The 26,425-nt window shown below is 40.1% G+C and overlaps 2 protein-coding genes across 2 annotated transcripts; one reads left to right on the top strand and one right to left on the bottom strand.

The window, feature by feature from the left end:
• Positions 1-3,297: 3,297 nt before the first annotated feature.
• On the top strand, positions 3,298-10,580 carry LOC136444203 (tax1-binding protein 3-like). Its single transcript, XM_066441701.1, has 4 exons — positions 3,298-3,387; positions 5,546-5,659; positions 6,575-6,652; positions 7,829-10,580. Exons 1-4 carry the CDS (start codon positions 3,352-3,354, stop codon positions 7,961-7,963), a joined length of 363 nt encoding a protein of 120 aa, XP_066297798.1. The 5' UTR covers positions 3,298-3,351; the 3' UTR covers positions 7,964-10,580.
• Positions 10,581-10,832: 252 nt separating this feature from the next.
• Positions 10,833-24,885, bottom strand: LOC136444202 (dynein axonemal intermediate chain 3-like). Its single transcript, XM_066441700.1, has 20 exons — positions 24,683-24,885; positions 24,083-24,160; positions 23,365-23,564; positions 22,494-22,598; positions 21,893-22,045; positions 21,247-21,446; positions 20,049-20,165; positions 18,810-19,000; positions 18,209-18,333; positions 17,633-17,812; positions 16,813-16,935; positions 16,168-16,380; positions 15,720-15,804; positions 14,549-14,697; positions 14,310-14,373; positions 13,871-14,001; positions 13,244-13,448; positions 12,752-12,843; positions 12,112-12,234; positions 10,833-11,522 (listed from the first exon to the last, which is right to left on the bottom strand). Exons 1-20 carry the CDS (start codon positions 24,846-24,848, stop codon positions 11,379-11,381), a joined length of 2,844 nt encoding a protein of 947 aa, XP_066297797.1. The 5' UTR covers positions 24,849-24,885; the 3' UTR covers positions 10,833-11,378.
• Positions 24,886-26,425: the final 1,540 nt, after the last annotated feature.

The following is a 26,425-nucleotide window of genomic DNA, read 5'->3' as shown; positions in this document are numbered from 1 at the left end:
CACACGGCGCCAACATAAACTTATCTAGATTTACCCACTTTTTGTGTTACATGATAACCCCAGATATTATTTCAGCTATATGTGCGTGGTGTGTATGTAAGTAGATTTGTGTCCTATGTACGTCTGGGAATGTTTGTCTAAACAATAGTGATAAACGTCATATAAGCCTGATAATGGTTCCCTAAAACATCAAACGCCGAAATGGTAACCATACATTTACCAGTCTTACTATTGGTATCAAATTTATCCCACTTTTTGTATAGTGATATAAACCACTCATGTAGCCTTAGGGTATTTGTCTGAGTACAGTCGAAGTAGGGACAAATGGCCATTTTGATTTCACAAATCAATGAATAAATGGGGAAAAAATCATGACCATGGACACGAGATATCAAAACCAGAAGCTACGCTGCAGTACCAAAACAAGCTACTATGAGGCCCAGGATCTAATCATTTCGAAGTCTCAAGAAGACCTACCAACCTGCCAAATATCAAGACAATTCATCCACGCATTCTCGAGTTATCGCGATCGTGTTGAAAGACGGACAGATGCACACACGAACGCAATCTCTAATTAATATGGTTAAGATCTATAATTAATATGGTTAAAGCCTAATGCCGACAGTTACTGATCTATGAATCTCAGAACTGTACATTTCCGCACCTTACTTTGAGCAGGGTACTTCCTCCTACGCCCCAGGCCCTGCTTCGTCCTTCTATCTTTTGACTAGTGTCTTTTATATATTTTGCACAAAATGGCACTACGTTACCTTCTTTGAAAAAAGCCAATTTCATACAAAGATATGGTGTGAATGTTTCCGTTTCAATGAATGTTTCCTTTCTTCCGACCACTGTTACATCTTAATCATATGCTGGTCTAAGTCACTTTAAAATCACATGGAAATGGACGATCTTTTATGAGAATGAAGACGAACGCTTACCTGGCATCGGTGTTGAATTGGCAGGGTGTTTGGCCCAGAACCCAGAGGTTCGATGTTGTGCACTTGTATGCCATGAGGCGGTTTAACGGGAATGCAATGCAAACAAACAAACAAACAAGCAAATGAATACCTGTTGTTTATATTGCAGTACTCTTCGCACATCCAAACTTTCTTCGTTCTAGGTCGTCCGTCCCTGTTCGCAGTGATACTCTGGATATTGAAGGATGGCCAGACCCGGAGGCCTGTCATTTACAGCCCAAAGATGCATGTCGTTACCAGATGTCTGTTGGTATTTAAGACCATCAAAGATGATGCAGGGATGGTCTCTGAGAGGGATTATCATGTCTCTTTGAAGTGACAGGTCCAGACTTTCAGGAGCACTCAGAAATATCCTGTTGATGAAAGGGTTGGTCCATTTTGTGCTGAACAGGTGGACACAATTTTTTTATTAAATGTCCGAAATATTAGGATCTGCGCAATACATCACATCCATGTCTGTCGTATTCTAAACCAGGATATACGGATAAAATGACTGGATTTAACATAGTGACTTGTAATAATCCATACATAGTAAATATAGGACATGTACAGTGCATAACTAAGTAAGACATTTTACCAGCCTGAAGACTGTACAGGTAACATTAGTAGTATATAGTAACTTTCTACATAGTCTCTCAGTGTAGACTCGTTTCCTAAAATTAGCTATACAATTACATTGTATCTTTTATACAGTTGTTGGGAGATTAAGTTTTTGTTATCATTATCGTCATCAATCGAAGGGACTAGAGCTGGGTACGTGTGCGTTCTCACGTACGCTGACATCTCCTACTATCTAAGCAGATGTTGTTGGGGAAAATTGTGACCTTATCACATGTCCTGTTTTTTTGTTCGCCCTACCCCTTGAAGGTCACAACGTTCGCCAGCAACCTCCCAGTCTGCTTTGAGAATAGACTTCTCCCGGAGTCAGACAGGATACACGATGACAATTGCACGTGAACTTGAACTTGAGCCGGGAGAGTGATGTATTGTGTGTCATGTTCAAGGCAGCTGTCATTGGTGACCGTAAGTGCGTCAGAAACTGAGTTCAGACCAGTCAGCATAAAGGAATGAAAGTTCATCCGTGACGGTAATTATGACGATATGATGACGTGCATCATATGTGGGAATTGAACACCGCGAGATTAATGCGTACCACTTCCGTCTTATCTCGGATGCCCATATAGCATCTTTTATCGCCCCTCTTTGTATACGTTTCGACACTCTAGTTAATGTTATTCTACGTTTTAATTGTGTACCTATACTACTTCGTTGTTTGCTAGTTGTGCTGGGCCGTTGACACCTTACGTCTTCATGAAGCAACATCGTCAGCACATGAGAACAGACGATGATTAAAAGTTGTAAAGCGTCAGAAAGAATCTTTGTTTCTTGAGTGGTGGATAATTGACATAACGCAAGTGTATCAAAGATGTGTAGGCTACATCCGCACACAGATCCTTCTCAAGTTGAAAGGACCCGAAGCATATGTCACGTGATAGTGCTTATAATGATCCATTGTAATGTCATTGAACCATGTTGAACTTGAGTTTTCTAACTTTTCTTTCCGATACCGGTATGAAATATACGTGACATATTCATGAAAGTGATTGTATTTTGTAAACCTCACTCAATCTATTATATCTTTTGTGCAAACATATCAAATATTTCTACTACTAACTAGAAAGTTATCTATCAATCTCCCCCAACGTTTATGTGATTTGATTTCTTTATTTGGCTGTTAAAATGTACAGCTACATGTCAGTTACCCAACTAGTTACCCAACTAGCCGAAGGCTATTACAACGTTAACGTTATATCTTTATAGTCGAAGTATCTTAGTCAAATCTGGCCAATCATTGAGGATAGCGGGATCGATAGGAGAATCTTAGAGGGTGTGATGTTGCTTGTGTGAAAACTTCAAGGAGGTTGGCTATGCATTTTTAATGGTCGACATTTCTGGCGAGAAATTTTCTTTAAAGCACAACGGGCATTGATTTTCCAACTTCCTTGTGCTAGATGATACCTTTCTTTCTAGAATAAGTGGTGCATTTTTATCTAAATTTTCACTACCTATGTTCCCAATTCGTTCAGTTGGGTTGGAGTCTATAAAACGAAGGCTAAAGACCTTTTTTTAACCTCCTTTGCCTAACTTTATGTGGAATTCTTGGTTGGTTTTAAGAGAATCTTCAAGATTATAGAAGTATTCATAAATATGGTTCGAATGTCTTATTTTACCGGAAGCTGGTATAAACGTTACATGTGGAGGAATTTCGCCTAGAAAATTCTGTGCCTCGAATCAAGACACTTGTAGAACCCTTTCCGAGCCTCGCCCCGGGGGGTGCTGGGTAATACACAGCATTTGTCATCAGAACATCATGGCGGCCGGTTCTCCGATCGGTGGCATTCCTTGCGTAAGTTATCTCCTTTATTTCGATGGGTGTATGTCTTCAAGACACTTACACTTCAAAATCTAACGTGTCGAACTTTCGATTGCGAGTAGCCAGCATTAGCAGGAATGGACGAGATCGCTTGTGGAAGGATACAAATATCTCAGAGTTAGCGAGACTCCTGGGTCCATTTTTGTGTGCTGTCGTCTGTCCGTCAGTCTCGGGTGTTTCCGTTTTCCCGCACCCAGCCTTACCGTACACTAACACTACATATTATGTAATATAATAAGGTCTTATAATAAGTGATCAAAGTGAAGGGGTGCTATAGAAGAAAGCGGATCCACAGGTTTTGAGTCTTTGACAGTTCTGGTGCCCCACCCCTTTGTCTTGACCCCGCAGTCCTGGGGTCAAGTCCAGGGTTAGGACAAAGGCGAGAAACTTAAGGTTTTAGACCAGTGACTTGAGAGTTTACTTTACTTTCAGAACCAGACTTGAAGAAAAAAAGTACCTGCCCCTTGGCCCTTCAGAGCCAAGCCCACCCCAAATGTCAAATTTAAGGTTACTTCTATTGATATATGATATATAATATATAACACTTGTATACATAGGAAGAGTGAATTATGTCTTTGTTATTAACGTTAACAAATTATATGTATAACTTATGTGTTACCTAAGTCTTGGCTAGACTTTGCTTCTACTAGCAATCAATAGTTATTGACACTTGATGAACTGTAGGTTGTTGTGATTGAACACATCAGAACAGTGTTAACTTTTCAGTTACAGTCTGGGTCTAAAAATGGCCTTATAACTTATAGTGAATATGCTCCATTTGACTTTACACAATTTCCAGACAGGAAACTGAATCAAACGTTCTCAAGCCATATGTTATACAGATTTTTGCTTTGAAGTGGCTGGCACATTCGAGGGGGAGGAACCTTAATGTACTGAACAGGATTAAACCTTTGCCTTGAGCCTGCTGACTTCAAATATGGTCTCCTAATCTATCCACAGTACCACTAGCTTTCATTTTAGTCCTTCAAAGAACGTCCTTCAGTTTTGCGACACATGATTTCAGTCTCTCATGTTCAAACTCACCAGATGGTCACTGTAGGCGTTAAAAGAAAAAGCAAAACAGCTGCTGCTGGGATATTTATCTTCTTCTGTTGTAATGTAATTATTAAGCTAGCTTTAGCTATGTATACAAATTTGTCACTTTATACTATACTCTGTGTATAAGTGACAGTCTAATTTTTAATACAAGAGATCCAAATTTAAGGAGGAGAGATGAAAGGATGGATACAGCTATACAGCTTTGTAACCATTTGTTTTAGAATTGCCACAGTTTAGAGGCTGTCATAGCATTGGAATTCTCCTTAGTCTTTACCTGAAATTCCTCCTACAAGGACACTTCCTGACAGGAACCTGTATGTAAGCAAATCGAGAGAAACCTGATGCTGATGTAGTTTTGTTGTGTGGGGCCGTGACGGATCGTAAAGGACACAGATTACAGGAAATAACTTCCTTGGAATTGTTAGAATTTTCCTGAGAACTGCTACAACTTTGGTCTGAAACAACAGGATATTCTGCTGGGATGACTAATGTATTGGAAAAGTTGAAAGAGGATGAACAGGAAGTGAGATCAGCTGGCAGTCCTTGTGATGGAAATCTGAAGTGCTCTGACAGTAGAGGAATTGATTGGTATTAGAGGGCTGTTCCATTTAACAGTTGGAGTAGGGTAGTGAGGACAGGAAATATGGTGCATATAACGAAACAGGACCGAAAAAATATTGAAAGTAAAACGGCTAAGAAAATTTCCTTGAATACTTATGAGTTATTTTTTGCACACAGACATGCTTTAACACAAAAATTAAATCCAAGGAAGGTTTTGGATATATGTTACTGTAAATTCATTTATTTTCGGGGGGGGGGGGGACTTAAGTTCAAGGTAGAAGGGGAAATGAGGCTTTCACAGTGTTCTAAGTTCACCGTTGCAGCAATTTTGTAGTACTGTTGTAATATAATGGAACGTATATTCGCAGTGTTACGAATTGGCGGTGAAGAGGTCACAGTGATAAGAAAACACAGCAAACATTTCAAGATTTACAGTATACAGGTACTAGTATAGTAGTAGTACAAATGTAGGTAGCAATGTGGGATATTGACTGATTGTTTTTCCCTGCAGCTGCTGATAGAGATTCTGAAGGAGCCTGTGGGAGGCTCTGCTGGGCTGGGGTTCAGCATAGGGGGAGGGATCGACCAGGACGCCAGCAGAAATCCATGGGCACCAGATGACACGGTGGGTTCACCCTATAGGCTGTGCCAGTTTTTTTTACCTTCGCAGAGGTTATAACTTATATTTTGGTCAGCGCTCATATGTGTGTGTGTGTGTGTCTGTCTGTCACCATGATAACTCGAGAATGGCTGGATGGATTGTCTTCATATTTGGTAGTTGGGTACAAGTATTTTGGGCCCCCATTGACTTTCTATGGTGTGGTAGCAGAACTTTTGGTTTTCATATCTTATGTTCTGGATATGCAATGGTCACTACTACACTCTCAGATTTTTGCAGGAAAATAAGCCAGTAGGTGGGCGAAAATAAAGATCAAAGTTATTAGGCCCCCTCTATTGAACCCAAATACAACCACAGAGACCACAAATGGTCAGGAACGTGTACTGTATTTGTTTTGTGGTCACAGTCACTATTAGTATTACAGATCATATTTTCTAGAAGTAGAAGAAACAGAAAAAATACCATAAGTATTAAAAGCACCTTACTTTGTTCAATTGTGATATTGCTATAAAGCACCAACTAGGGCAGTATGTTTAGGAAAATGTTACAGACTATATGTGCATGATTAAGTCTATATGATTTGCATATTGACAAGTTGTGTCACTTGACATACCTTTCTTTCAGGTACAGGAAGCTCGTTTGTTTACCAGAGGTGCTTCAGGGCAGAGCAGGAATCTGGCATTCATGTTTTACATTACGCACATTCCAGCAACTGTTTGCTGTTTGCCATGTACTTTTGCCCTAGATATTGGGCTACTGGTATGGTAGCTTGAACATTTTCCTTCTTTTTGTGTGTGTGTATGTAACCTCCATTAACATTAATCCGCCGGGTTACATAAATCCACTACTTTGAAAGACAGTAGGTATGAGAGATCTCTAGTGCAGTACGATAAGTGAATATTATGTTTTTATTGACCGCAGGGCATATTTGTGACCAATGTCATGCCTGATGGACCAGCAGCGAGAGCAGGGCTGAATCCAGGGGACAAAATATTACAGGTCTGAAGTTTGTTGTATATCTAGCAGAAGAAGATTTTTTTTATAGGAAAAAAGTGCAAGGATGAGCATTGCATGGGAGCAAAGTGACCAACCGGGGGGGTAGTGTGGAAGGGATGTGGAGTTTTTAAAAACCTTTAGAGAGTCTTAAAATGCAGCATTCTAAGACTTTCTGAGGGTCAAAATTACTGTTAGACAGGTCGCAGTTGAAGACTGGCCATATGTGACCTAGTAGCATCCCTGGTCAATCAGAATTTTATGCTTGTCAGAGAATGTGCTCCCCAGGGTAAGACTAAGAGGGCGAGTGTTCAGGGCTAATGATATTTTTTTTGAGTAGCTGTTGAGCCATAATGCTGATCCTTCAGTAGTAATTTAGTAGTACAGATCACTGGGTAGCTCAGGTTAAACTGAAAAGCATTCTGAGCACAAGTTACCAAGCTGCAGTTTGTAAAAACAAGCTGCTAGGAGGTCAAAGTTTGACCGCTTTATCCTTTGGCCAAGAACTACAAGAAAATAAAACTACGTACGGTGTCTTTCAAACATAGACTGTGACCCATTTGCCAATAGTCTTTGGAATATACAGTGCTGATGGTTGTTCTACTGTGTTTGATACTGCTACAGGAAGGTACTGGCTTTTGTCCTCTACTTTCACGTGGTATTTGATTTCAAAGTTTCTCAAAGTCAAGGGTTGACCTCACAACCATGAGTCAGGTTTGCCTAACTTAGTTTTACCATGGCAAAGTCATGAACAGTCCAGTGTGCAGATGTAAGGTCCCCGTTGGTCAATATTGACCATAGTAAAATGGTGATGTCATGTGTGTACTCAGCATCAATCCATTCTTTACAGTGGTCACAGAATACTGTAAGTCTTCATGTACACTGTGTTGTTTGGTATCCTATAGGCTTAGTACATTGTATACAGACACTTAATGGTGTAACATTTACATTTCATCACAGGTTAAAGTTTGCCTGTGGACTAGCCCCATGTTGTGCTTTTTAGTTAATGTTTGGTGCTGTTCTTGTTTTCCTCTACAGGCCAATGGCTATGACCTGACAATGGCTACATGCAAGGATGCCATCAAGTGCCTTTTTAGTTATTCTATTTGTACACCTTGTCATTGATTGAATGCTGTATAAAAGAAAAGATAATAATATGTTTGCTGTTGTTTATCTCTATAGGCCAATGGCTATGACCTGACAATGGCCACACACAAGGATGCCATCAAATACCTGACCAAGAAGAAAGAACAGGTCATACGACTGAAAATCTTCAGACCGGACATCCTGCGAACTCGAGGGAACCCCGCCATGTAACGGTCATTCCGCGCCGCGTGTGACCCTGTAGGTGCCTTCTTGTGTAGACCAGTTACGCCTTACAAGAAGGACAATGTTAGAGAGAGCTAATGTCTGTTTTAAGTGTTATGTGTATGTACGTAACATGTATGTTAGGAAAAAATATTCTGCTGCAACTAGCCAAATTCCTAGCCACTCTTCGACGTGGTGTTGCCTTCTGCACCATTTAATGTATATGTTTGCTTGAAAATGAAACTTTCTTTGTCTTTGATCCCAAAAATATATGTTTTCTTTCTTTGCTCTCCTAGTGGACTCTAATGCTGTATAAATTGTTGCTGATATAAATTATGATAAAAAGCATGGTAGGTCTATGGAAGGGTCAAAATGTGATCACATAAAAGAGAGGAATGCTAAGTTTGTAAAAGAATTTAAGAAAGTTCTTCACTGGATTGTTTCAGGTCCAAAGACTTGATTAAATGTTTGCATGAGGTTAGAGTCTACTATAACACCTCAGTCTTTTGTAAATCAAGTCAATGTAGTTTCCTTATGGTGCCATTGTTTTATCTAAGTATTTGCTGCAGTTATTGATAAATATGCTGCTTTATCAGACATGTATGTATGCTATAAATATTAATTATTCCAATTTCATACTCATTTTAAGTAACATCGAGAGTGACTGTGCTACCAAAGATGCATTCCAAAGACATTCTGACAAAAAACCTTGATTCCTTTTTGCATTTGAACCAAAATTCTTCTCCAACCTTCTAAGTTTATTTTCTCAATAGAGAAATTTAAACACTAAGTTTAAGTATCATGATTTACAGCGAAAATAATTGTGATATTGTAAATGTTCAGCCAACTTGAATACCACCCACGTTTAACTATCCAAAGACCCAGTCGCTTACATAAACATGGATACAAGCAAGGAACATTCCGTTGTTATGTTTCTAATTCATGCATTTATGAATATGGTCTGATGATAGACGCTGAAAAGTTTTTATGTTTATTTTGTTAGAAGTAAGAAAATAGGATCAAGAATGAATGGTAGTCAATGGTAATAAATCAATGCCTTTAATAAGAAAGTAGACGTAAAGCAATTTCTGCAACCTTTGACATTTGACTTGCCATGTATTTCATAGCCATATTTTCCTTTTCTTTCATATTTACTGATGCATCATTCAGATATTTTACATGTAACAGTGCTGTAGTCTGGCTGTCAATTTTGTTCCATGTCATTTTGTTTGAATTCTCTATTCCGTATATGTATTTCAAAGTTGTCGTCTGACAATATACAATTCTGAGCATTTTACTACATGTACTTCTACTTGAAGACAACAAAATCACTAGTGCCATATATAGCATACATGTACACTTCAAGACTGCAGAAAGCCTTACATGTATGACAACTTTTTTTTCGTATATTTTAATATGGGCTAATTCTATGAAATGATGGCTAACTTTCCCCCAACCATTTGCAAAAAGAAAAGCTCAAAATTCACAGAAATTATATAGCAATCACTCAGTGCATGTTGTGTACACCAATATGAACCAAAACTTGTGATGTGAACTTCAAGATAATTATTTCTCTAGAAACCACTCAATTAGCAGAAAATTGTCACAAGCAAATTGTTATTTACAAAATGTTCGAAATTTCCATTTTGTTATGGGGAAATCCATTTCTCAACCAAAAATAAACTCTGGAAGAATTGATATTCATTCAGCTGAGGATTTAAAACAGAAGAACTGGAAGAGGCATACTGGAGTTTTATTCTGTTAATAGTAGAATGACCAGTATCAGAATGCTGTAAGCACTTTTATATGACTGTGATGATGATTTACTTTTGCTATGTTGTTGGATATATGTAAGTGAATGAATTCGGTGCCATTTTACCCTATTGTGTAATTTTTACTTGGCGTTATCATGTTTGTATAGAGAGCCCAAAGTGACAATCAGCCAACTAGTACTTGTTCCATGTATTTTTAGAAGGGGAGAGAATAAGCAAGAAAAATCATGTTAGGGTGACACTTCCAGTTTAACGAGAAATTGCGAAGATCAATGGATCAAAATTGATAAATGGTATTTTTGAAGTACTCGTAGTACGCTGAGTGATAAATCTTTTCTTTACACCCTTAGAAACACTTATTAAGACAGTGTTGTCTAAAGTCCGTATCTCACTGGACCCGTGGCACATTTGTGGCGTGGCTGCATCCTAATTTTGATTTGTGTTACCCTTGACTTTATGATAGGAATATCATACAAAATGTACAAGTATGACTAAAAAGACAACAAAACAAAGTGTAAAATGATTAGTTTTTATGGATGAAATTAGTGAGCGCGCTGTCAAATCGTCCAGTCGCCAATGTGCCACGGTTACAGTGAGATAGCACCCTCATTAAATCAGGACCCCTATCGCTCCACGTTACATCGCTTGCAAAAGGGGCGATGTAACGTGGGGCGATAGGGGTCCTGATTTAATGAGGGTGTGAGATAGGGGCTTTACTTGTTAATGTGGTAATGTGGCAGTGGCCAATTTAGGATGTCTGTTCTGACTAGAAATGGACAAGTGAAATAAAGTTGCCAAGAGTGAGGTTGAAACTGTACAATGTTGTTTTAATGAGAATACGCCCGGTTTGAACACTTGTTTTCCGTTTCATTCTTGCACTTGTTTTATTGTACTTTACCATTGACATTTGTGTGGTTTTGTTACTCTTAAAGCTCCTTGGTTGTAACTGTCAAGATTAGCTTGATAGTCTTCTCCCCCCTCCTCACAACAATTGTGTGGCTTTGTTTTTAATGGCTGTGCTTTCCACAACCAGTTCTACCCATTGCATCAATAGTAAGGACCCCTCTAGGGACAATATAAGCAGGAACTAGACTCAAGCATACATGTAGCTTTTGCAGGAACTTTATTTACAGCAAAAGTGTGAATTATTTTTTCCCCATATAATCAAGAATTCAGTTTTAGCGTTCATGGTGCAATATAAAACATTTGGCCACCAAAATATGACAACATTCCCAAAACCATACATAAGAATCTGCCATACAATCAGCAATATAAACAAATGGTAGTTTGAAATCAATGCCAGTACATCAGCTCAGTAACTTTGACTGCACAACCTGCATAAACTACATATTCTCTATTGTACAGAAATACAATATATACAATTATTACATTATCCATATTCTCTACAATGCAATCCAAACCAGTACTCCCCACACAGTGTCCTGAAACGTCAACCATGAATTCGTACAAAAATTCTAGTCTTCTAATGAGCTATAACCCCAACTTGGAATGTCCCAGTGAGTTAGCAGTTAGGCCATGTTGATTTCATTATAAGGATGACATCCGTGCGCGCATCAATTTTCGTCAATTTTTGAAATCAACAAGGCCTTAGTAATAGTATAAAGTCATCACTACTGGCTAAGAAGACTGCCTTATTTCTCTGGCAGTGGCTCATCCTCTTCCTGCTTGACCCCCAGTGAAATTAGCAGCTCGTTCTCCAGTTGCAGATACGCCTCGTATTCCCTTCTCATCTTCTCCTGTATCTGGTCTTCATTCTCCTCCGCAGGGGGTGGGGCCTGGTGGATGGAACAGCCAGTCATACATTATAATCAAACCTTATCAAGCTTTTTTGAAAAATTGTAATCAAATGTGGCATAAACTATTTGCAGGAGTGGAAATCATGTGCATGACCAAGGAAACATAATTCATTCAATTCCAGGTTGACAGTGTGGTATTGTGAGAATAAGAATCCTTTAAAACTTTGAAAAAACTAATTAAAAACAGCTCTCCTTTCGTCCTTTGGGTTAGATGGTTTTGGAGAAATTAGTTAAAGCCCCGGCTTCACATAGCCGAACATGGCCTCCCGACCTTCTCCCAACCATGGTTGGGAGTGATTCGGGAGCTAGGTCGGCTGTGGTCAGTTGGTGTTTGGCTACACCAGGTAATTGTTTAAAAAAAAAGTTTTCTGGAATGGGTTGGCTGGTGGTTGGGAGTAAGTCAGTTGTGGTCAGGGTGTGTTTGGGAGTCAAGTTTGACTCTTGATCTAAAACTGGTCAGACTGCTCCCAACCTATTGTCAACCTTGGTTGGCTGGTGATCAGGAGCTATGTGTAACCGGGGCTTGACTTTGACAAGTTAGTACGTGAGATAAGATTGGATTTCTTACATTCTTGATTCGCTGTTCCTCTGCATCAATGTCTCTCTTCTCCTTTTCCCTGAACACCAGCCTGTCCACGTAGTACTCCAGCCGCTTCTCTTCTCGCTCAAAGTAGTTCTGGATACTTGTGGCCTGGGTGGAACAAAAAAAAGGACAAAATCTAAGAACTAAGACCCACAAACCTCACTGACAGGCTACAGCACTTTGAAGGAGCTCCAGTCTGAAGTGAAAAATATGTTTTACTTGGAAGGAGAGGGTTGGTCTCCGCCTTCCAATATCGTGCCCTAGACACAGCGTATAACAACCCACTGCCCCTACAGCCTCAAAAAAAGTTTTTTAATGGAGTACCTTTTACCTTTAGATCTACTTTTGCTAGCTCTCCTTCAAGTGTATAAAGCTATTTCTTTTGGGGATCTGCTGGACAAAGCTTGGAAGCATGGTGTGAAGAGACCCAGCAGCAGTATAATCAAATACTGGATATGACTATACTGCTACAATTTCCAATGTACATGTAGCCCAGCATTCTTAAGAAGAATTAGAAGTATTGAGTATGCATGGGAAAATGACTATCCCAAAATTTACACCCCCATTTCAATGTTTTCTTTGACCACATTTAAGAATCTCTTATCCTGTTACTGTTTCTGCTCACCTCATTGGACGATGGATGCCTCAGGTTCCACGGTACCTCCAGGATGTGTAGTGTACCCATGTCATCAGACACCGCCAGCAACTGCTGCTTACCTAAACAGGGCAGCAAATATTGAAAGGTTGGAATATTTATAAAACATAGTCTTGTATTTTGGGGGGCAAGAAGAATTGACAAGAATAGTTCAAACTGTACTGTAACAACATATTCCTCAATCAAAGTCCCCTTTCCCAGTCAAATTCCCCTAGCTCTTTATGACAAGTACAATGTAAACTGGACCACGGCTTAACGTCCCGTCCTAAGGACAGCAACCCTTTCAGGTATCGTGCATGTCGGGTAAGCGACACAGCTGGAATCAAACTCACGGCTTCTAGTTCCAGAGACAGGGCCCCTAACCACTGGACTAAGCACGTTAGCTTCTCAAGATCACAGAAAGGCAGCAAGATTCCATCAAATGATAACAGTTGATGACAGAACAGTAGGCCTGCAACTCACTTGAAATCTGCCAGGGGAAGATGCGCGTGATGCTGCAGGCTGTGATGTTCTGGGTCAGGGTGGGTTCGTGGGTCTTGTCCAGGAGGTCCCACACCTCCACGTTGCCCTCTTCGGTGGCGATGAAGAACACCCCCGGCCGCGTGGGAGACCAGTGGGCGGCCGTGTACTTCTTCTGGGAACAACAGGAGGACAGGAGGGGACCCAGCTGGGGGGGACAAAAACATGAAGTCAATTTTGTGCAATGTAAAAACTGCATTTGCCAGGCAACAGAGGTTGTGGTAAACCAAGAAAGTCTTGGTTGGAGTGCGTCAGGAAGGACATTAAGGTGTGCGGCCTAACCAACGTGGACATCCTGGACAGAGCTGCATGGAAGTGTGGTGTGAAGACTAGCCATGTACATATGCATGTACACGTATGTCTGCAAGGTTGATCTTAGAAAGATTTGATTTGGCCTGAGTGGAAAAAGCTGTACATGGATGTCTATGACTTCTCCATTGTGGGAAATGTGGTTTTCAAAAATATGTAAAATGTAGGAAATACAGCTTCAATTTTAGCTGCAGATTTGAAATTATGTATTAAGCAACTATCAATGCTGTACTAATCTACAAATGATAAGAAATTCCATACCTGATTCTCCTCCTTTAAGATGGAGAATGTCCAGCCACCGACACAGAGGATGATGTTCTTAAAGAAGAAGGACCTCTGCAGGGTGTGGACAGGGCCGCCATGCAAAGCACTGTACCAGGAGGGCTTGGGATCTGTGGGAAAAAAATCAAAGATGTAACCTCCATTAACATTAATCCGCCAGGTTACTTAAATCCACCCCTTTGGAAAACAGTTGGTTTGAGAGATCTCTAGTGCAGCACCCCTCAGGTATGCATAGTTTAGTTATACAGGAGTGCATTATACTGGGGGACGTTGGGTTGGAGATCTGTTTGGACATATTTTTTCAGGGTGGCGGAATTATGCACGCTGGTAGAATTATGTTAGCAGATGTTACTTATTTGTTTGTCTTTTCTTCTGTAATTTTGGAAAATGGTGTCACATAAGGAAATCATCCACATACTTGTAAGTTTCCCAGAGTCTTGATCCTTCTCGATTTTCATGTCAGCATAAGCCACCTCTCCGTCCTGCATAAGACAAAAAGTCAATCCTTAGAAACACTAAATATTAGGCAATATTTTTCATTGCAGTGAGTGTAGATACAATAAGCATCAATCAGACATCATGATTTTTGAGAAAAAAGGGCACCTTTACTACTCCTATACATCTACACTAAACAAAGAAATAAGCACAATCATGTACCTCGGTTGAGATATAAAACTTGGTGGTCACCCCCTCCAGGGGTTTCTGGTCTTTAGCTGAGCGTGAGCGCCCGAACCCCCCCATGGTGCTCTCTCTCCTTATGCCTCCTCCCAGCGCCTCTTTCTCCATCTGTTCTATCTGCTTCTGAACTGTAGAACACAAATCAATGGTACAGATCAAACTCTTGTAAAACTGTGGGGTTATCAGTTATACATATATCATAAAGCTATATGTATAGAGAGAATACAACATGATGTATTCCGTATCGCCTCGAGGTACCAGCCTGACCTCAAAGCCCGGACAGTGGGTAAAATATAGACCGACCCAGAACACCTGTGTCAAACATTATCCCTGCCCAGGTATGACACAACGTTCCATCTTAACTGACGAACACAAATCAGTGACAGTCAAATTAACATGTTGTAAGACTGTCAGGTTCCTAGTTATGCAAAGTGATAATTAGTGAAAACTGCAAATTCATTTTTTGTATAGTGCCATTTAAACACTCAGATAGCTTGAGTTATTGCTGTTGTTTTGTGATGGGGATTGACAATGGTGTCTTTCCTTGGTGCTGAATGCCTACAGTTCTGAAATTGAGAAGGTAGACAGATCAATGGTGTCTTTCCTTAGTGTTGAAATGGTTATCAAAGAAGCTACAAGTCCATCTGAACTGGACAACGCAAGTCAGAGGTAGCCAGATCAATGGTGTCTTTCCTTGGAGCTGAAATGGGAATCTAAGAAGCTACAGTTCCATCTGAACTGGAGAACACAAGTCAAAGGTAGCCAGATCAATGGTATCTTTCCTTGGTGCTGAAATGATTATCTAATAAGCAACAGATCCATCTGGACTGGAGAACACAAGTCAAAGGTAGTAAAATTCATTGTACAGTTCTTAGTTGAAAATCAAGAGCGCATAGAAGCCTACTTTACCTCCACATTCCTTAATATATAGGAAACCTATCTAGGAAGCCTCGGATTGCTCATTCCTTGACAAAGACTGTCGAAAATTTGGGTAAGTCCAATTTTTGTGTTGGCACAATTGCAGTTCACCTTGATTCAGAATGACTTCGATCATCACAGATGAACTTTTAAGTGAAGATTTATGAAACCTGTTGGGGAGTACTGACTCGAGGTGATATTGTGTAAACAGTAAGAGACTGAGAAGTCTTACCATGTGCCTTGTCACCTTGCCTCTCCTTGATGCTGACCTTCAGGGGGGCAAACTCTCCATTGGTGTCAGGTTTCGGCAGGGACACCTGTGTGACGGACCACACAACAATACATCACCAATCAGATACAACATGTACCAACGAGTACAACTTCTCCAAACCTTTGTATGAAGGAACTTACTGTGTACAGCTTATGTAAACTTTGAGCAGGGCTGTCTCCAGGACCCTTCCCCCTGTCCCGGGACAGTAATTTGCTTGTTGGGATGGAATTCTTTTTACCTTGTCCGTCCCAAAATCTGAACTTTATGACATGAAATTGATGGAAATGTATCTTCGTAATCTTAAAATGATGAATTTAACAAGGAAAATTCAACACATTGGCTCCCAAACAATGAGTGGGATGGAAAAAAATTAAAAGCTGGAGACAGCCCTGCCTTTGATGTACTGTACCTTGAGAACAGGTTTCCAGGACAGGTCCAGGTGTTTGAACGTTGCTGGGATGCCCAGGGGGTGGGGAGCGTCCTGTTTCTTTGCCTCCAGTGGGTTGAGAGTGACTTTGGGTGCCCTGGTGTCCCACACCATGACACAGCTGTCTCCCGCACACGTCAGGATCTGGCTACAGTCTCCGTGTTTGTTGAACACTGGGAGGCCATATCTGTTGATCTAGATGGAGAGAGATCAAATTTATATTGGGACAAAAATAAGAAGACTGCAGAAAACATGTACAGTTATAAGACAAAAAAAGGCAGGCAGCAAAAAAAATCACATTCCCATACAATATCAACAAGCTTCTTTGCTTAGCACAATGTTAAAACTTTGTTTCACAAAATCAACTGACCTACAGTGAACTAGCCATTTGGCACAAAATTCCCTATTTGGTACAGATTTAGGCAGCAGGTAAAAGGTTACAGATATGTGATGCCAGCAATTGGTCAAGTTCCAGTTGAGAAAAGCTACTCCACAGTTTGTTTCAACATTTTTGCTTATTGTCCTAAAAAGGGAATGGTGTTAGCTAATCCTGCTTGCTAGGTCCTATCCCACTGGTGTAGTACCATGCAATTCTGTCAGGGGGCAATGCTAAGAGCATAACTTTACCTCCAGATGATCAGGGATCCACTGTATGTCTGTGATGGACAAGTGATGACTGTTCTCGATGGATGACACTGCACAGTAGCGGATGATCGGGATAGCCAGGGCATTCTCATCCTCAAACCCAGGCTGGATGAAAAAATAGTGCAACTTTTAACTGAAGAAATAGGAGGTCATGACTGCATTATTGGAGTTTATCCTTTGCTTTCTCCACATAATCTTTTGGAAGAGAAAATGAAGATTATGACAAAAATTAAGATACTGTACCCTTCTGGATTGTTCTGAGATTTGAAAAAAGAAATTACTTGATTGGAAAAACAACAAGAAAACAGGGTGTGAATACGGTCAAATTTCCTCTCAGTGTTTATTTTTCAAGTTGATGATTTGCTTAGCTTTTACTTTCATCAAAATGTCCTGAAACCAAGGAAATAAATAGATGAATTTGAACCACACAAACTGCTTTTGTCATAGGGGGGATTTTGCTCACAAACCGTCATTGTGCACGTCCGAAAAGACCCGAACGTGTTCGAATAACATTCCACGAACCCCTACCTGTGTCATGGATCCCAGCATTTTGCGGGTACTGTATTCACTTCCCGCATAAAATACCGATAAAAACGACTTCTTTGGACTTATCTGTTGTAAATCAGTCAGATTGTAATCAAACACCTGCTTCCTCTAGGTTCGAGGAAGGTTGTTCAAATGCGTGTTCTATTTTTTACGGCGGTGCGCGACGACATAGACAGTTTGTGAGCAAAATCCCCCCTATAATGAAAGCAGTCTGTGTGGTTCAAATTTGTCTTTTGGTGTGGCCTGCCATTCTCACCAAGGCATTCATGGAGTTCTGCTTGAGTTTCCCGCCCGACCGTGGGTTCTTCAGCCTGTCCAGGTACTGGGAGATGTCCCACAGCACCACCTGACCGTTGATACAGCCGCCAGCAATGATGTTAGGGTCGGAGGGGTTGAACTGGAAGGAGAAAATGTCGTCTGGTGCCTCCAACAGCAGCTGGGATGAATGGAAGAAGTAATAAAATTAGTCCATATGTTCTGTTTAGCTAAATGTAAGATATAAATGTATGTATCATGAATTGCGATTTTCTACGCTTTGGGAGCAAACACAGTTCACTTTGGATCATACAAATGCAGTTACCAACAGGATTATAATTGTAAGTCCTAGAGAGAAAATGGAGTATTCATGGTGGTTTTAGGTTTGTGGTTGAGACAAGGAAGTAGGTGAGCAGAAGATAGAATAAAAATTTTGTTCATATAATCTTTGTTCATTTACTTGCTGACTTATCTATTATCATTCCACCCTTTCTTTTGCTTATGTGAATATGAGCAAATAACTATTCAGCCTGTTCTTTGGCCAATATTTCATTCCCTACTTCCTGACCTAACCTACCTGGGGGTGGATAGGATCAGTGAAACTCCAGATGAGAATCAGCGATGGCGTCATCAGTGTCTTGGAAGCGTTGTCGACCCTCTGGTCAAAGGTCAGCCTCTCAGAACACGCCACCGCTATCACTCCTACAACAGTCATGGGTTCAATCATTTCATCAATTGGGGGGGTATCAACATAATGAGTACAACATCCTCAGAAAATGTATAAATGCTTCTTCAACAACTCGACAGAAAAACTTAAGAACTGGAAGCCAAGTCATGAAACGCCATGTGGCTAAAATCAAAGCATTCTTCTGAATATGTTTTATAAATGAAAATGCTTGATAAATAATGGTAAATGTACACAACAGTACAGTGAAACCTGGTCGGTCAACCACCTGGCATAGGCAACAACACAGCGCATGCCAACACATTAAAACAGTCCAATCCATTTTTACTTTGCTAAACCCCACCCTGTCCTCAGCAACCACCTGTCCTCAGCAACCATTTTCCTCAGTCCTTTGAGTGGTTGCTGAGGACAGGTTTGACTGATTTTACAACATATCTATTTGGCTGTTGACAAACATTCAAATGTCAGCCTGGAAACAAGGAAAAAAACTTACCTTTCAGATTGGGGTGCCAGTCTATACAGGTGATAGTTTTATCCTTACTGAACTGCAGGTCAGTGAAGGACTGGTACTCCTTCAGATGGCCATCCGACTTGCTACCGAACGTGGCGTCATCGCTGGCCAGGGCTAACCAGTCGTCAAAGAACACGTCTACTATCTCGTTCTGTTGCAGCGCCAGCTCAAATCTGTTAGAAAAGGGTAATGTTAGCAATATGGTGTTGACATTTATTGTTGGTTGGTTTTATCTTTGCGGTCTTTGCAGTGATATCTTCACTGCACATTCATGACGCCACGGATATGTGTTTTGAAATGTATTATTACTACAGACTTATTTCAACTGCGAACTTAAAACACTGAGTGAAAACCTCCTTTCCTCAATCTACAGTCTATGGCCCCGTGAAAATAAACAAATTTACGGTGTCCAAGCCATTGTTCCTACCCTACTACAACATTAGCATTGGTACACTATAATTAGGTTACCGAAAATAATTTCATCAGGTTGGTAGAACATATAGGATATTTGGAGTTTCTTATTACACAACCAGGTAATCTCACCTGCTGACGTTTCGGTGTCTGCCAGACACCTTCTTCAGAGCTTCTGACTGGAGTACTGCTTCTCACCGCTATAAGTTCCCTTTAACTAGGCTCAAGGAACACAAAAAGGAAGCTACCGACATGGATGCGGTCAAGTACACCAGATCCCAGAAAAGACAGGCACAACAAGAAGAGAAGAAATCTGCAGTCACGGACCATATTGCTAGAAACAACTGCGTCATTGACTGGGAGGGGGCCAAAGTAATAGACAGAGAGGACAACAGACGCATTCGTTGGATTAAAGAGGCAGTATGGATCAGGAAGTCATCACCAGTGATGAACCGAGACGAGGGGGGATACAAGCTCAGCCATATTTGGGATTACGTTCTCGCCACAAAAGCGCCACCTACATCGGCTACTTATAGCGGTGAGAAGCAGTACTCCAGTCAGAAGCTCTGAAGAAGGTGTCTGACAGACACCGAAACGTCAGCAGGTGAGATTACCTGGTTGTGTAATAAGAAACTCCGAATATCCTATAATTAGGTTAGTTCTGATTAAAAAGCCAGGCCTTTTACCCAGGAATTTTTTCCCTAGCAAAATTGCATGATGTCTTTAGGCAACTGCAACTTGCAGTTTGTTGAGTCCTGATAATGTAGATGATATGTTTCTATGTTCTTATCATCTCCTAAATGTATTTACCTTGGAATTGATCCTTCAATGAAGACTTTGACTTCCTTAGAGGTGGAGAGTTTTTCCTTCTCTTCCTCTGTGAACTCTCTTGGCTGATACTGTGTGACAGCATTGCGTGGGTACTTCCTGTGGGGTTAAGACAAACATTAACCTTTAGCACACTGAAGTAGCCATTTGGCACCCCATTCTCTATTGGCTACAGAGTTTGGCAGCAGGAAGAAGGTTAATCATGATAACTACTGTAAATTGTCTTGGAAACTATGTATGAGAATGTCAAAACATTTGGTGATCTTTAAGACAGTATACAGTATCACATATTTTCTTAACTTTCTCCCTGCTGCCTAACTCTGTAACCAATAGAGAATGGGATGTCCAATGGCTACTTCGGTGTGCTAAAGATTAAAACATGCTTCAGCATGATATACAGACAATAAAAAATATTCAGATTGTGAAGTTACCGGTAATGTCTTTGGTGTTATGATACTTTATGAATACAACTGAACAGGTCAATTATGGTAAAGAAAGTTTGAAGAAGTTGTGAAGAACCTTGACACTAGCAAGAAGTGTAAGAGTCACTGTTGCCCCAGTAACCGCAATAACCTTGGACCCCACTTCCGTCTTCATGCATGTCAGGTCATGTTGAAACTTTGAACTATACTTATTGATAGATCATGTACGAGAAGGCTCAGGCTAATCTGCACTGTATTTGCAACAGTTGCCTAACTAGGATTTACACATTGGAAGGGCGAAAACTCTCACAAAGATTGAAAGTTGCAGCCTGGGTGCTATCCTCTGCAGTTTACCGCTGGCTCGTTCTTTTTACTATGCTAACAACAGAATGAGCCAGCTGTAAACTACAAAGGATGGTACATGTACCAAAGCTATGACAATGAAACTAGGCCTTGTATACATCTCTATTTTCTCCCTGCAGTAAACCTATCAAATGATGGAACAAACTTCTTTGTGATTGCTTCCCTCATGGGTACAACCTTAAACTTTTCAAGTCAAAGGTGAACAAACATCTGTCATCACGCTCTAGTACAGTAACCCAAAACATTTTAGTGACTCTCGATGAGCCTTGTTTTGTGGTGAATTTGAAGTTTATGAAAAAAGTACCTGTCAACAATATGGAGATAAACGGAAAGAAAATAGGAATGGATACCAGGCTAGAAGTAGGCTGCTACTGAAAGAATATGGAATACCGTACCAGTCTGTCTGACTGGAGCAGTCTTTCCAAGTAGCGATGGCCTGAGTGGCCTTGTCCAGTTCTAGCAGATGGAGGGAATAGTTCTTGTCGTCGTATGGCGTACACTCCACGTAGCCATCTTTAACGTCCTTTACGTCCCGGTCCGTGAAGTTGACCGGGGCGCCAAACTCACGCCGTGGTCTTGCAATCTTGAAAACTTTCTATAAGGATAAGGAATGTGTGGGAAAATAACTCTGATTACATGTTCACGTAAATCGCAATTAGACTGGACAATGAGCTATTTCATTCAAATAGTTCATGGGTAAGTTATGGGGAGTGCTTAAACAAGCAGAAATTTCTTAGATGATAAGGAATGGGAAATAACAGAATTCAATCTTCAAAATGTCTTCATAAATTTTAATAAACCAATGTATCAGTGGAGCTGGTTTAGTCAGTCCTGACCATAAAGGATTGATACAAGTAAGATGGAGATGAATGAAAATTTCCCAACCTCCCTTTCTCAACTTTTGGAATAGGAAGTAGTAAAGAATGATCAAGAAATGCATACTACTACTACTAGTAACTAGTGACACAAGCAATAGATAATGGACATTTGCATATAACATCAATAAAAAGACTACAACAGATACAAGGAAAAATGTCAGACCTTGGGACGAGTTTCTCCGAAAGCCTCCTCTGCAATTTCCTTCTCACTGCCGTATGAGACCCAGTCCTTGGGCACAGGTGGTTTGTACTCGACCACCTGATCCTCCTCACCCTCCACACCCCCCTCCCCACCCTCACCTGTGGCCTTGGGAGGCTGTTGAAATACAAAAATATATCAATAAATGTGCAATGCCGGCGCTTGCACACTACAAAAACATTATTTCTTGTTTTTCCAGTTTTTCATGTTTTCTTAACTAGTGGACAATCTTTTTTATACGTTTGTATTAAGAATTTCGAGAATGAATAAGAAAAAACTTGAAGATTCTTTCCATGGAAATTCTTACAACAAGAAAAATAAGAAAAGGCATTTTTGGTAGATGCAGTTAGATTGGAAAAAGTGACAGCTATAGAAACCTTTGGGGAAACATTGTGACAATTATTTTTAGATCTTGCAACATTAAACTGGAAACAGACATAGAGCATGCTTTAAATCAGGCCCATAGGGCATATTGAGATATATTGGAAACCTTGAGAAAATTTCAAGGCTATTGTCAATTGTTTGGGAATTTCTTGTCCATTCAAACTACATTTCCTCCACTTACGTTCAAGATCCTGTCCTTGCTTTCCTCTGTAGTGATCAGGTAGAAGTTCTGGCCGTGCTTGAAATCGTAGTCATAGACAAGCAGCAGTTCCTCCCCAGGATAGTCCTGAAACAGAATTTATTGTTAGAAGTTATATATCAGCTCGGAAGAAGAAATCTATGTCATATGTAGTCCTTTTAGCTGTTGGTATGATAGCTCATTGGGGCCGTGTGTCGTAACGCCAGGGAGCTTGGCCAAGAACCATGTCCTGACATGCCACCAACGTTGAGCCCTTGGGAAAGGCACTTTTTCACAACTTTCCTCACACCACGCAGATGTAAAAAATGGGTACCTAACTTCAGATGGGGAGGTAAAAGGGGCGTTAGGAGAGGGTTGGGCTCTGCCTACCAATAATGTGCCCTAGAGTCTAGACACAGTGGATAACAACCCACTCCCCTTACGGGCTCATAAAAGCTACGGGACTACCTGATAGCACAGGTTGGTCCTGAAGCACATAACTAGGTCTCTACATAAGCAGTGCTCAATGCAGTTGACACCACAATAAAGCATTGTGCCTTATCCTGATTATTTTACTTTAAGTTTTGCCATTGATAAAGCCCTCTTTCCTCCAGCTCTATAGATAAATGTCTTCGACAATTTCGCTGAATAGAAATGGTTATGGTGAGAAGGTCATAATACTGAGCATTGTAAGAAAAACTTACAGATAATGAAAATGTGGACACTGTCTGAGATGCCAATTCAAACATGACTGATATTGGCACCACCATGTATGTTGTACAACAACAAGCAAGAAATGTTAGTTTTGAAAGTTCTAATAAACTGTCCAAAAAAACCCTGTTTTTTCATAAAATTTCATTCTAATAAACCACACCATGACGAGTTGTTTTGCTGGACTGAAGTCAGACACAGCAGCTCTGGTTTTCATGTCTTGAATGATGTCCTCTTTCTTGAGGAGTTTGTAAGGGTGGTCTGAAGTCACATCCTCGTCTGCACGACACTCGAACAGTTCCTGAGACTTGGAGGCCAGGAAGATGGCCATGATGTCTGTGATGTCGTCAGGAACGGGTGGAGCTGAAAAGTAACAACAAATTATGTTTGGAAACAAGGTACAATAATGATATAGTTCATGATCCCTTGAAGTACAAAGTACAATGTTATCACAATGGCTATCACAAAAGCTGCATCTATTAATTCAGAAGAATACAGTACAATTTCTTATGTTTACTATATTGATTTTACATCAATGCATTCAAGAGTGTTCAAACAAATAGTTTGTAAGAAATATTAAAAATGAGTATTTCTAGGTTATGCATATAAATCTGTATTTTCATTTCTTGGCTACATACATTTCGAAACAAACAGTTTACATTTACATAGCAACTCTTGTTGCTGCCTCTATTCACAGCTTGATATGCTTGACTAAAAATTTTTTGCTTTATTGCTTTTTTTGTGTATATTCAATCATTATACTATTTATAGCTCCCTAGACTGTTCTGTTCTCTCTGAAAATATTTGTGGAGAGGATAGAAGAGTGACTTGGGAGCTATAATAGATTTGGATACCAGGTTATACTTGGACACCTCACTAACCTGAGAGTTTTTCAGCTGCGTCTGCTGGTGCATCTGTAGGTTTCTCTTCTTCTGTTTTCTCTTCGTCATCTTTCTTGGCTGTAGGAAACAGGACAGTCTATATGTCAGTATGAAGATTTCTCACATTATGGCTTATCTTTTTTTTTACCAATATTTCTTCTCCAAGTACACCTTTATCTATGAGCCGTGACAGCTTGCAGTGATATTACAGATACTCATGGATAAACAAGTTCTTCAGAATACAGGAAACAAGTACTGGTACTGCAGAAAACTGAAGATAGGTACAAAACAAGTGGTGACATTGCATTGTACGATGCAAACAGGTAATAACTGCTGTGAAAAGAAATATGTGAAAAGATAAGTCCTGCTTTAGCCATGGCAACTATAGAAGGGCGTTTTTGCTTGTTATTACATATAGTAGCTACTAACGTTACATATAATAAGAAGCAAAAATGCCCTTCTGTAGTCGCCATGGCTAGTCCTGCTCTAGTTAGCCAAGCCATTATAATTATAGCATACAAAGATGCACTATTAGTACGTCGTAGGATGGATATCATAATTTGAAAGTTGTTTGCCGGTACTAATCAAAGGAAACAATACCTTTATCTTTGGCCTTGGCACTTCCAGCCCTCCCACTTCCCGACCTTCCACTTCCCGCCCTGCTCCTGGGTGTTTTGGGCGTGCCTGGTTTGGAACCGGACTTGGACTTGGCGCTCGATGTGCGCGACGGCTTCTCTTCGCCGCCCTCATTGTTTTCGTCCGCCATGTCGCTTCAGTGAAATGTCATCAGCGTTTTTCAGCAAAATTCTGTAAACAAGATGTCAGAAATGGTTAGGATATGTACGTACTACCAAGGAGGTTAAGCAATTCTTTTAACCTCCTTGGGACTTCTGTGTATTCTACACAATAACAAAGCACATTGTTCTCTCCAAGGAGGTTAAAAAATAGATCTATTTCTTATCCTTCTTGCTCTCACTAAATACAACATAGATAGATTTTCATTTGTTCTAGATAGTTTTCATTTACTTGTATGATGTACTTCCCACATTACAAATTTCTGTCTACAATTAAATGATAGTTGTGACAAATGAGCAAAAATTAGGTTATTGTTATAACGCCCCCCTCCCACTCTCTTCCCTCAATTTTTGTGTCAACAGTGGCTTGAAACATGCCTTTTTACGTTGAAAAGAATGCATAAGACGAACCTGGTAAGTACAGTAGGATGTTTGCTTTCAGAAGTAATGAATGACAACGTCTCAACAAGTTACTCAAACCGGTTATTTGGTTAATTAACCACAAACCTTCGTCCCGATCTTTCCGTCCCGCCGTCACCCTGGAGACAGGACTCCAATCGCGCTGCATCATGGGATATAGTATACCCTGCTGACCAAATTTCCTAACTAAAATTTGAAATAGAGAGATATATACTACTTGATATGCTTTAGAATAGAATTTTTACATTTTTCATAATCATGTCACTTTTAAAATGTGCCAAGAAATTGTATTTTTATGATCAGAAGAAACCGGAAGTACCCCAGTACACAAAAGTTCAAAGGTTACAGACCGCGCCAATTTTCAAAGAGACGACTGAAATCTGTGTTTTGAGACATGGTACGACAAATAGCTTGTTTTCGTCAGCTGTCGTTGTTTATGTGTCATACTTTAACATCTGTGTAGAGTGGATAGATTGCTTAACCTGTAGGAATGTCTATGGTTCTATAAAGTTTGTAAAAGCTGTATTGTGTTGAAAACGAAAAGAACCCCCCTCCCCCAACTTTTTCAGAATGAATGTAAAGTTTATTGCACAACAAATGTAACGGGTACAATGTATGGCAAGTTCGTAGACAGTACAAAATGTCAATACATATATGTCTTTGCTTATTAACAATGCTATTGAATTCTACAAAACTTAAGTCTAAACACTACGGTATACAATAAGAGTAATACAGAATACATATGTGGAACTATGTTACATGATACACAGGAAACATCAATTGTTTGCATCAGAGATCAATCGATTTCTTTTTAGGAAAGAGGTAGATATGTATTGGCCTATGTACAAGGAAATTGCGTCAGGACATGACATAAGTAAATTGAACATTTCTGGGCTTGTCTTAGATGGTAAGGTTATGTTTGCATTGCGGGTGATAACATTCATAAGTGTCTGTCTCTCTTCAATGTACGTGGGGCATGTTAAAAGAAAGTGGAATTCATCTTCAACAGTATGTTTGCAGGTAGGACATCGTCTCTGAGTGGCTGGTACATTATTATGACGACCTTTTTCTATTTCTAAACAGTGTGCGCTAATTCGCAGTTTGGTTATGTTCGCAACAAATGATTTTC

Source organism: Branchiostoma lanceolatum, chromosome 11 (genome assembly GCF_035083965.1).
Source record: "Branchiostoma lanceolatum isolate klBraLanc5 chromosome 11, klBraLanc5.hap2, whole genome shotgun sequence".
Lineage (NCBI taxonomy): Eukaryota > Metazoa > Chordata > Leptocardii > Amphioxiformes > Branchiostomatidae > Branchiostoma > Branchiostoma lanceolatum.
Note: the sequence above shows the minus strand (reverse complement) of the source record. Positions and strands in the feature narration are given on the sequence as shown.

Bases quoted from the DNA above. Each gene is read 5' to 3' on its own strand.
- LOC136444203 (XM_066441701.1), top strand. From the start codon at position 3,352: ATGGCGGCCGGTTCTCCGATCGGTGGCATTCCTTGC. The intron at 3,388-5,545 runs GTAAGTTATCTC...TTTTCCCTGCAG, and splicing joins CGATCGGTGGCATTCCTTGC to CTGCTGATAGAGATTCTGAA. The intron at 5,660-6,574 runs GTGGGTTCACCC...TATTGACCGCAG, and splicing joins CATGGGCACCAGATGACACG to GGCATATTTGTGACCAATGT.
- LOC136444202 (XM_066441700.1), bottom strand. From the start codon at position 24,848: ATGGCGGACGAAAACAATGAGGGCGGCGAAGAGAAGCCGTCGCGCACA. The intron at 22,599-23,364 runs GTGTGGTTTATT...ATTCTGTTTCAG, and splicing joins CAGCAAAACAACTCGTCATG to GACTATCCTGGGGAGGAACT. The intron at 14,002-14,309 runs GTATGTGGATGA...TTTTTCCCACAG, and splicing joins AGACTCTGGGAAACTTACAA to ATCCCAAGCCCTCCTGGTAC.